This window comes from Pleuronectes platessa, chromosome 5, assembly GCF_947347685.1.
Source record: "Pleuronectes platessa chromosome 5, fPlePla1.1, whole genome shotgun sequence".
Lineage (NCBI taxonomy): Eukaryota > Metazoa > Chordata > Actinopteri > Pleuronectiformes > Pleuronectidae > Pleuronectes > Pleuronectes platessa.
In genome coordinates this window covers 14,484,489-14,496,764 of record NC_070630.1, presented here as the reverse complement: position 1 = coordinate 14,496,764, position 12,276 = coordinate 14,484,489, and the positions used below count along the sequence as shown (strand labels likewise).

Below are 12,276 nucleotides of genomic sequence, written 5' to 3'. Positions count from 1 at the left end.
AGTTTGGATAGCTGGCCCTCGCTCCCTCCACGGGGAAAGAGGAATGGGCCTGGTTGGCATCGCTCTCATAACTCTCTCACCAAATGGGGCTGTCAGCTAAATATTTTGCCTATTAGATGAACACGAGATAGCAGAGAAAATAAACAGGGAGAGGGGCAGAGCACTCCAGTTAAGTACTGCAACGATCAGCCCGGTGCTGCCGTGGCCGAAGGGGCCCCCGAGCCTCGATGACAAACGGGATTCGGGCTCTGCTCTATCCCAGCTGCCATGTCTCGCTTCAGATTCACCTCCTTCTGCTGGTCTTATAGAGACAACCCATTAGTTCCCAAAAATGTTTCTGTTTTCCTAAACATAGAGTATTTATAAAAATGTAGCAGTTGTAGTTATTAATGGAGATTCCACTGTAATTTAAAAAAATTAAAATTAAATCAATCTGTATTGATCTAATCAAGGTCTCTGGTCCGCAGGTTGAATGGCGGCCAATTTGAAGAGGAGAAGCCACTGATGGCCAGCCATGGGTCACGTGACCTGGAAGACGAGGAAGCAGAGGAGCTCGGTGCTGATGAAGATGAAGGAGACGAGCCGAGCAACGCCTCTGGGAAACCGGAAGGGGAGGTGCTCCCGAGCAACCTCAGTGATGATGTCACACAAGAGGAAATGGACTTCACTGGGCCCAATGACTTGAACCTCAACTGCAAAACCTCTCCCAGGGGGTGAGTTTCACACAGAGGCACATGATTAGAACATCATGTTGTAAAACATGAATGATGATGTGCTGTCAAAAAGCATCTTGAAAATGTTTCATTTGAGTTTTCTGCTTGCCCACCAGGTATGAGGATGAGGAGGAGCAGAGCAGCTACTCGGCCCTGGATCACATTCGCCACTTTTCAGACATGCGCAAGCTGGAGGAGAGTGAAGTGAGCGATGGTGACGCAGATGAGGACGATGAGTCATTCGGCTCTCCTTCTCTGACCGAGGCCGTCAAACAGCCACTCTTTAGAAAATCTAAGTCTCAGGTAAGAGAGAGACTGACAGTTCATGTTCATGTTCATGTTTACACCACAGGCTGTAAACAAAGATGGATGACAGGTGTCCACTTCCTCCCAGTATCCAAAAATGAAGCCAAAATATCCCAGATACAAACATCACCATCGTGCACAGAGCTTATATACAGTGTATCCATGGTTCACCTCCACAGTATACATACAAATTTGAATTAACATGATGACATGATAATTAAATGTAATCCCTGTCACCCTCTCTCTCAGGCATACGCCATGATGCTGTCCCTGGCTGAAAAGGACTCTCTCCACCCAGCCACCCACACCCCCGCCACCATGTGGCACAGTCTGGCACGGGCCGCTGCCGAGTCCAGCGCCATCCAGTCCCTCAGCCACGTATGATGACACCCCTCTGCGCTTTTCCCTTTCACCTTTCGACCCCTCAAAACCTGACCAATGGCTCTGGGAGCCCATTACAGTGGGGCTATCTGCGGGGGGGCCCCCATGATCATCCACAGAGTGACTGCTGAGCAGAACCACAGCCCATCTGACTGCTGAGCGGAGCGCCTCACAAGACGCAGGGTTACTGTATGTGCAGAGCCCAGCCCCCCCGCCCCGGCCCAAGAAAGACCTCCAACAGATAGAGAGCAAAAAAAATTGTCCCCCTGAGACCTTAAAAATTGATTTCTTGCATTGACACCAAACTGGATGTGGTGAAAATAATAATGCTAAAATAATAATAGCTGTATTTATTCTGCTGAATTTCTATGTTTTGCACAGCAAAGGCAGCTGGTGGACATGGAAGATGGATGTGCTGATGTATCATTGCTTAGACTCCATTGCATTGGCCAGCACATACAGAGCGAGGAGAACATTTCACGCTGAGAGGCTGGGGCGGTTGTGTCTCTAAGACGGACGGCCCCAGCTACACTGTGCGTAAAAGAATAGGACCCCTCTAATCTGAATAAAATATATCTCACAAGAAATCCCTCTAAACCCGAGACACCCACAGTCGTTTCCCATAGATCCATGTACTTGATGTTAAGAATCACAGGTTGCGATTACAGCGACCTCAGTGCAGATGGGACCCGCTCCATGTAAGGACAGCGCTAGCATCGCTTCGACATCACTGAAGAGATGAAAAAAAAAGTAATTGTCAAACTGAAATCAGGCCAGTTTCCCGTCTGCGTCTCCATGGCTGCGTGTGTCCGTACAATCACAGCACTGTGTCTACCAACTGGTCTCCACTGCACTCCATCCCGCCCACCTGCGCTATCTGTGAAAGGATTTAAATAGATTGTCTTTTTAGTGGAAGAGAAGAAAACACCTTTTTTTTACTGAGATAAGTAGCCAGTGCTGAAGTTAATTGTTGTTCTGTAAAAGGGCATATGTCTGTTTTATTTTGAAAAAAAAAAAATCCCTTGAATCCATCCTAGTCAGTCAACAATACCACTAAATAGCCTGAATGCTAGTCGTTAGCTACTCCATGCTTGTGTGTCTTTCATTTTTAGACAATCATGATTTTTGTTCTGTTTTGGGGTTTCTGTTATTTTCCTTGTGTTTATTTTGGGTGTCGTTGTTGTTATTTGCTGTTGTATGTTGAGAATTGTATTTATTTCTTGGCAAACTGTAGTTTGTTTACTGAATAGCACTGCTCTTAGCCCACAGGTGACGAGGACCTTTCCTCGCCGGGCTATCCCAGAGTTCCAAGGGGTTTGTAGATTACATTCGAGTGCCGGATAGTATTAAACATACGATTCACTCCTTATTCTTCTAATGAAACCGGTCGATGAATAGATATTACTTAGGTTTTTTTTTATTCTATGACAATTTAATGATTCAGTTGTAAAAAATGGAAAAAAACATAAAGAATGAATAATAAAAAAAAAAATGAAGCCAGGTATAATTTCTTCATAAGCGCATGATTGGTCTTGGTAAGATCTGTATCTGACATTTTCTACGGTTGTCTGCAAGCTTGTGTGACGTTCGGTTCATGTTAATCCCTTGTGCCAAACTTATGATAAATAACAGATTACTTTTCATTTATTCTCCCGTTTTGAGGGACCAGTTTTTTTTGTTTGTTCGTTTGTTTTTGTCGTTGTTTTGTTTATAATCGATTTTAAAAAGTAATCAAGCAAGTTGAGGTACTTTGTTTTAATGCTTTCTACAATGTAACTGTTATGCATTTCAATTCAATACTGTGGGAGGAACAACTAAGAAATAAAGGACTACAATGTGGACTGACATGTCTTTCCGTTGTTTCTCATTAAACGTCTTTTTACTCACTTCTTTGTCTCCCTTTATGCTCACACCCTCACCCTCCACACAGGCCTTCTGGCTGCCCATCACTTGGGCCCGAACAGAGATTTATACCGAGAGACATGAGTCAGAAAACCACCTGGTGCTTTTTTTCTGGCGCTCTCATGGCCTCCGAGAGTGAGGCAGAGCTTGAACTCTGCTCCGCTCCTTTTTTCCTCGGGGCTTTGGCTCACATAGAGCGAGGGGAGCATAGAAAAGGCTGCAGAGCGCCTGAATGTGGTAGTGGGAGCGGAGGCAGGAATGTGTCCTCTTTATTTGTGTCCGTTTGTGGGGCATGATGGATGAGGTGGGTAGATGTGATGACCTGGCTCATCGCTCAAACGCTCAATAAGAGTCCCATCCTGCAGCAGGCCTCCCCGTCCGGCGCCCCCCTCTGTCACATGCTGCCAGCCGACGTGGGCGGACATTGTGGCTGCGAGGGTTGGAGGTTCAGCGACTCCATTGTCCGGCAAGTGGGGGGTTGCAGAATTGGGCATGACAGTGAAGATGGCTGGCGCTGACACTCCACATTTACAGTGCTCTTGGCACCCTAATGGATGGGGTGTTTTCTTAGGGCCTGTTGTCGGCCCTCGGGGCTCCGTGGGGCGTCCAGCTTTGATGAGGTCACAGGGGGTCACGCAGTGCTGATGAGGTCAGCGTGGGTCGTCCAGCTTTGATGAGGTCAGATGCAGTGATGGTAGCGTTGGCGCAGGCCAGGACCATAATAGAGTGGCAGTGATAATGGCCCTTTGTATGAGTTTTGCCACCTGTATTATTTTGGACTAATTCAAGCCTTTATGATTATGTGAATTTGTGCAGCAGCCACATCCGTTCTTTAAGATTTGTAACAATCTTTTTTAATATCTGCTCATTACAGTTTCTGGACATGCATATGGTGAGCATGCATATTTACAAGTCCAACATATTCGGAACAATATTTGTGTGAATTTCTCTTCTTCCGTATATGATTTGGCAAAATGGACATCACTCTCTTAAGTAACTTTGATTTTGGTCACCATTATCTCCTGTTGGAAATACCTGACTCTCTTTTAGCCAAATGTTGCCAAATACAGTTTGTGTGTAGTTTGTTGTTGAGCAGCTATTGACAGTGTGTTGTCTATGCTTTACTGCTAAAACCAGCTGCCTGCTACGGCCAAAAATGACTCTGTGAGAGCAGTGAGAGGGAACCAAGACATTACATTTGAAGGCCGCTGTCATGAATCTGCCCGATGAATTCTTGTGAACAACATTTTAAGATCGTGGACCTTGTTTTGCTTTTGTTTGGAATTGGGTGGTTTACACTCTGAGTTCTCTGATTCCTGTTTTATTTTGAAACTTCATTCCTCATATGTCTCTTTTGCTTAACTTCCTGTCTTTGTCCTGTTTCCTGCCCTTGAGATCGCCTGCACCTGTCTTATACGTTTCACCTGCGTTCAATCATCCCTTGTGTATATAGTCTCTGTGTTTCCTTTGTCTTTGTCAGTTCGTCTGTTGACTCATTCATTTCCCCATGTTTCAGTTTTATTTTATTTTAGGAATTTATCTGTTGTTTTTTTGTATTGATTGTTTGTTTGGTTTAGTTCTATTTGCATTAAACTATAGTTCATCAACCAAACTGTGGTGCCTGGCTCCTCTCAGGCGAAACCTTGAAAGCCACAAAAAATGACTTGAAAGACTAGAAAACTAGCTGAGTTGTGTGCAAATTACCTTTTCTTTTGTTTTTCATCTCATAATGCACACAGTCATTTGATAATTTCTTTAACCTATATTTTCTTTTAGATTTTTGATGTCATTCATATAAATGGACAACAGGATTGTTTCAATCAACAGAGAAGGATCATGACATTATCATCACTCACCGGACAAACAAAATAAAAGTCAAAAATTTAATAAGATAATATTCAAAATAAAAAGATACGATAAACTAAAAGAATAACTGAAAAACAAAAAATCACAAAGATGAGAAAATAACAATTAAAAAATTAATAAACAGAAAAATATAGCAGTTTGGAAACAATTTTGCAACACATTGCTGTTTTAAAGTGAATCTAATAAAAGTTTCCACACATTTGAAAACACTCCTCCCCTTCCCCCCATCATGTAAGTAAGATTTTCCAGTGCAACACAATATGACCTCTCCTTCATAAGTACTGATGACGCATCTATTGTTCGATCATTCCTCCTGACCTGCAGGAGTCCAGTCAGTTATAGTTTGCAGTTTTTAATTATTATCTATTATGCACATTCTTGGTTGCACATGTACCTTCAATCCCACAAATGATTCATTGTTATTGTCAAATTATTGATTATAGATTTATTGGGTATTTCTAGTGAATATCCCTGTTTCATGATATTGAATTAATGTATGCCTTTCTGATATTCATTTTTAAGTAAGCCAGGTATCGCGTGAGAGAGCACAAAAGTAACCATGGTTCAACTGTAAGTTAAATTATCTGCAACTGGAAGAAATAACGAGAACATTTTAATCACCTCGCGTTGGTTCAGAGCGATTATCCAGAGAAAAATGTTGCATCATTGTGCAGTTATAATAAAACGGTCAAAAAATTCAACAGTTCAACAAGCTTTTAACAAACAGGGATTATACCTCGACTGCATCTGGGAACCAACTTAGCGGCGGGGGCCTTTGCCACTACCCCTCGCCGACCACTGCACCCCCACTGCAGTTCAAATTGCCCATGTAATTACATCACCTACATAAAGAACTTCCCCCCGGACAAAAAGTCCAAAGGCACCGGCTCTGGAAAGAACACCCAAATATTATGAATAGACATCAGTGTGTATAATGCCATTGTGTGTGGGCAGTGAAGGGGTGCGGGGAGGGCACCCGAGTGAGTTTGGCAGCTTAGCGCTTTTACTGCTGTGCATGCGTCGGTTTGATCAGCGTTGATTAGCGCATGCCAATGTCACCCATGTATCCTCTCACACTTAATCAACACGTTGGGACGAGTTATTGCCGTCATTAACCCACAGCGTCTCATAAAGGGCCTCAGTGTGTATTGAAGTGTGGCTGGCAGGACCTCGTGTGTGAGGAGGTGCTGGATTCCCAAGCTGCCGTGTCCCCACTGTGTGTGTGTGTGTGTGTGTGTACGTGGTCGGGTGGGCACACCGTGGGCAGCACTCGGTGGGCCATGGAGCCACTCAGCTAATGGTGCAGCTGGCACAGCCTCAGAATCCATCAGGCCTCATTACAGCTCCTGTTCAGCCACTGTCCGTTTTTTCTTTTTTTCCTTTCTTTCCTCCCCTCCTTCTCTCTGTCCTCACCACTACCCTCCCTTCCTTTCCTCTGCCACCCGTCCACGCAGCCGGCCCTGTGTGGCATGTAGCTGCCCCGCTCCCCTCGCTCGAACATACATCAAGCCCCCGGAGAGGGGGGAGCTATCACAGCTGGCAGCTCTCACGCAGATTGACTTGGCACCCGTGCTGACTCAGACGCCAGGGGAAACATTTTGGGAGAGGGAGGCATGGATGGGTGTGGGAGTGTATGGCTTTCGAGGAGGGAGGGGGAGGTGGAGGGGGGTGGTATGGAGGGGTACTTGCAAACAGCTGGCTCAAGTGGGAAGTGTGTTGCTCTGTGTGTGCGAGTGTGTGTTTGGGTGGGGATATTCCACAAATCATAACATCAAGTTTTTGTTGTGTTTACAATAATGGAAGCACCTCCTCTGTCTGCGTCTGTGTGTGTGTGTGCACCCTCATTTCTATTACCATAACAATCATTGAAATTGTCAGGACCAGGAGACCTCATAGGGACCAAAGCCTTGGCTGTCTACAATGGCAGTCGATGCACTAATAATAAGTCCTAATAATGGATGGCCAAGGTATTACTCATGTATATAACTCACATTGTGGGGATTTGTCATTTTTATGGGGACAAAAAAGCAAATTTTCATAATGTAAATCAAAGAAATGTGAAGGGGAAGACATGGTTTAAGGTTGAGTTGGGTTGGGTTTAGGTTAGGGTTAGGGTTAGGGTTGCATCCAGCCGTGGCACCCAAAATGAGTGATCTGAGGCGCCTGGGCACAGTGGACTGAATGTGAACTTTAAATGTTCCTGATTCAGGCCATAGTCGGTTTATTAAGACAGCGGTATGGGTCAGTGCTTATTATAATTGCTCCAGACCTCTATGATCTCTTTCCAGAGTCAATAGAGTCAAATTAAATTGAGGAATGTAAATACAAACATTTGTAAGTCACAGTTTTATTTATATATATATGTGTATATATATATAAAATTATAATGTGAATCACTAAAATTTAAGGGGAAGACATTTTTTGAGGTTAGGGTCAGGTTTAGGGTTAGGGTTGACTCCAGGAAATCAATGTAATTCGATGTAATGTCCTCTGAAGTCATGGAGGTGTGTGTGTGTGTGTGTGTGTGTGTGTGTGTGTGTGTGTGTGTGTGTGTGTGTGTGTGTGTGTGTGTGTGTGTGTGTGTGTGTGTGTGTGTGTGTGTGTGTGTGTGTGTGTGTGTGTGTGTGTGTGTGTGTGTGTGTGTGTGTGTGTGTGTGTGTGTGTGCGCATGAAAGCCATTCCGACTCTCTCTTCCGCTTCTCTTTCTTCTTCCTCTTGTCTTTCCTCCACGCCTGCCTTCTCTCCTAGAAAGCACCAGAGCTAAAGGTTTTTGCGGTCTCATTAAACTGTTTGCTTTTCCCCCTGCAGGCTACAGCTCATTAGAGTTATTGATGGACACTCCAGTCTCAGTCCCAGGGAACAGACCGGGACAGAGCCGAGCAGCCGTACACATGGTTTTAATATGACGAGTCTAATCAGGACAGGCGTGGTGGCAGAAACATTTGAAGTCCTCTCATTCTTTGCTCATGGAGTATAGATCAGAAAGCAGCTAATCAGGCCTTTAGCTCCATGTTGGAGGGGGCGGGTGAGGCAGTGTCAGGTTGTGACACTGTAACCTATAAATATAGGTCTCATTATCAGACAGTGGGAAATCTATGTACCTTTAACATAAGCCTGTGTAATTATCCCACTGGATCCTCACAGTTTCATTCTGTTTTCCATGATGAGCGCCATCCAGTGGTGGAAACAGCAACGTGCACCTACCTACTACTTCACATTTAGATTTTGATAAACACAATTTGAATCAACACGAAAATTTTACTTTACTTTATAGAAAAAGTTGCAAGATGTAAATCTGCTCAAAGACACATGCAACTTATTCAAAAGAAGCTGACGCGTCTAAAACCAAAGATACCTTCCGATTGCCGAGTGTGGGAGAGTTCAACGATACAAATCTTCTTTTTTTTTTTGCAGCCTCGACATTCAACATTTATTTTTCCAGGCAACAGCCAAACAAATGGTGCAGGACGGGTTGAAATGATTTCCCCGCTCGCTCCTTTATCTGAGCCGACAGCTTTGTCAGCTCGAGTTCAAAACGCTGCGGCCTTCTGGGAGATCTGGTTCAACACAGAGGGGCCGAAATTATCTCCGGGACGTGAAGTGAAGCCACGGCGGTGAAGCGATAGAATCTCCTTTGCAAAGAGTGGTGTGTGGATAATTACAGCGAAAAAAGTCCCTGTGATGCGATCTTACCTTTTACGGGCTATTTCATCGCCAGTTTCCTGCCCCCCCCCCCCCCCCTCTCTCTCTCTCTCTTACTCACTCCTGATAAGCCAGCGTGCAGACAGGACAACAGTAGGACAATTTCACTGCAAAAACGTTTAAGCACAAACTTCTTTGTGTGCAATTGTAATAAAACAAATGAAGCTCAGAGGTAAATTAAATGATCCGATGATGCATAAATGAGGGTTTTGTTTGTTCGAGCATCTGAGGGCGCGCTCACACCTTCCTTGTTCGGCCTGAACCCTCTGACTCTTCAGTTTAGTCCAAACCAAATTAACCCAAGTGAACCACGGTTTGAATCAATGTGCTATAATTTAGCCCGACCAAAAGAGGTGGTCTCAGTCAGAATCAAAGTGAACCGTGGTCTGTTTTATCGCAATGTGGAAACGTTGAAACAACATAAAATGATAGAAGAAGAAAAAGAAGTGGATATGACTCAGCTTGTTGTCTTTCAAATCCAGCAGTATAAGGTTTGAAGAAAGAGGAACTTAATTTGGAAAACCATCAGGATATGACACTTCACAGTTCAAGGAACTACAAGGTTGGGGGTTGCAACAGCTGTACTGATGACACATTTGTCCGTTCCAACCAATCAAGGTCAAGTATAGATACAGGTAATGATGAGAGAATGTACATGTGTCCAACAAAAGTCTAAAATTAAAATATAAAATCAAAAACTAACCAGATAAAAAAAAACAATGTAGACAACACATGAGCCTTGGTTCAGACTTCAATTATAGGAAAACTGTGCAGCAGTGTTTTAAGTTTACATCAAAAAGTTTAAATAAACATTTTTGAGTAACCTTTACGCCAAATATTTGAGCCCTGACGTACTGAAACAGTGTATAAATCCCCCAAAAGTTGTGGACCCTTTGTGGCACTGCTCTTTGCCGTGGCACCCTTCGCTCTGTGTGGAGGGCAGATCCGTCAGTGCAGTGGCCACCCATGAGCGCCGGGGATGAATGGCCTCTCTGGGCCTGTTTGACTGGAAACAGGTGTGTGTCATCCGAAGATGAAGGCCCGGCCGATAAACATTATTGGAGAACATCTGCTGCCTGTCACAACACGGGGCGAGCCGGAGCGGTCCCCCATCCATCAGCCACACCGGTGAGTGGGCGGTGGTGGCGGTGGTGGTGATGGTGGTGGAGGGCTCCATCTCCATCCTTTTTGCTGTCGGACCCGTTCACCCATCACTCACCTCGGTGGATGCTGGATACCGGGTGCATGTCTGGTCCAGGCACCTGCCTGCCTCTGCCGGACCACGGCCGCTTCTGGCCGATGGAAGACCAAATGCTCCAGCGCACATGAAAAATGTCTGAGGAATAGCACTCTCTCTTCCTCTGACACGACACACACACTAAAACACACACACACACACACACACACACCTTACACCACTTGTGTTCCTCAGGTGCCTCTTACACTCCCCCACCCTCTTTAGACTACTGTCAGGGAGGGATGGCCTTAATGCTTGACCCTTCTCGGGCTGATGAGCGATGCCTGGTAGTATCCACAACCCCCCCCCACACATCCACTCACACAGAATCACATAGGTCTCTGTGACAGCTGGACCCTCTCTCCCCCTCTTTCTACCTCCGCACATCACTGTGCCCTCTCAACCCGCTACAGGATCACACAGATCAGCAGCACGCGAGGCTGCAGTCACAGCTCAGTGGACAAACGACAATAAAAACAAAAATATTTCGTTTTTTGGTATTTATTTTGTTCATGGCTCTTTGTAAAGATCATGGAAGAAAACAAAAAGGCAACAGGACAATACAGTAAAAAACGTAATTCATTAACTCAATCAAAACGGATCAATGTAGCACCACACACCATCAGAAAAATAAGCACATTCGTTTATCTCTGATAAATGACCTGAGATATAATGCACACAGTCTTTGTACAAGTTTAAAACCTCAAATCAAACACACACAATTGTTGATAGCAGTAGTGATATTGGACAAGTAATCTTATCTTGTGAATAAAAATGTCCACGACTGCAGCAAGACGTTCACACATATCAACTCTCAGACTTTTCTACAAAACTCCCAAACTCGGTATCAGCCGCTGATTCAGCAGACATGTGCAACAAGTGCAGCTCCATGCAGGATCTGCCAGCAGTGTATTTTGACCAGCACACTGCACAACACTGAGAAGCTCTACAATCAATGGCAATAAATGAAGTGTTCCTAATGCAGGTATATGATGCAGGATTATGACATATACAGAAATTAAGGAATTGCATGTACATTGGTGATATGTTTGCAGACATCTGTAGGTAAGTGTAAAAACAATTAAATAAGCTAAAATGAGACTTCATCCATTATTTTAAAACTGTCAGATAGATAGAATTAATCTCTTTAGAATAATCTGTAAACTAAGAAGCCAAAACTGAGACTTTTTTTAGGAAATGATGCAGTTTGACAAATATCAGAAAGAGTGTCTAAAAATCCAAATATTTGTATCAAGGAGCACAGACACTTTTTTGTGGGTCACCACGATGAACGCAAACTACATAATAGTTTCATGCCTGAGATTTACATAAATACAAATATCAGCATTTCAAATTGTCGGTGGCAAGGTGGAAAGGGGAGTCCTGGTTCGACTGGGTTCTCTCTATGTGGTGTTTGCCGGTTCACTCACAGTCTAAAGACGTGATTGATTACTTCAATTAAACTATTCCTTTACTCAAACATTTTCTGCTTATTGACCTTCCACTTTTTGCACACATCATCATGTGCAGGCTCAGAGCCATGGTCATTATCTGCTGAAAAGAGAAAGTTCCTCTGTGCTCACCTTTCAGTCTGACTTTAAGACATGCAAATCTGGGAGGAGGTATAACACTTCAGATTTGTAAAATGTTTGGCTGTTTATGACGTTTTTGTGATTCTCTGCTCATGAAGTTTAAAATCACAACCTGCAGTCAGGAACAAAAATCAGTCTTCAAAGTTAAAAGAAATAATAAAGGAACATTTATCATTTATTATCTTCAAATTGCTTTGGCCATATTGCCCTGCTCAGAATTCTTAGCTAATTACTGTTGTATGCTCCAATATACACAGGTGTGATATGGACACTGCAGAACAAATATACTGAGAATGGACATTTCAGTAAAGTAGTAAATATCTTCCGTGCGTAGTTAAACTTTTGAAATGAAACATCACTTATAGATTCTAGGATTGTGGAGAAGGTATAGTCGTAGCCTACTTTTAATATACGTAACCAGGTAACTGAACTCTACTGTGGACAAAAATATATCGGACATAAATTATTACTCAAACATTTTTATACATCTTAAAATACGTATGGAGATAATTTCAACCATAAACCAAAATCCTCTGCTTGAACATTCATTGGACCACATGTTTCGGAGCTCACATGC

The 12,276-nt window shown here is 43.7% G+C and overlaps 1 protein-coding gene across 8 annotated transcripts in view; it reads left to right on the top strand.

Moving 5' to 3' along the window:
- The window catches only part of mecom (MDS1 and EVI1 complex locus), a 137,715-nt gene extending 134,470 nt beyond the window's left edge, over nt 1-3,245 (top strand). For all 8 annotated transcript variants that reach the window (XM_053423476.1, XM_053423475.1, XM_053423471.1 and 5 more), the window contains 3 exons: nt 468-713; nt 830-1,016; nt 1,269-3,245. In XM_053423476.1, the coding sequence (XP_053279451.1) occupies nt 468-713; nt 830-1,016; nt 1,269-1,403 (568 nt within the window). In that variant the 3' untranslated portion in view covers nt 1,404-3,245. The remainder of the gene's footprint in view (nt 1-467; nt 714-829; nt 1,017-1,268) is intronic.
- The last annotated feature ends 9,031 nt before the right edge of the window (nt 3,246-12,276 follow it).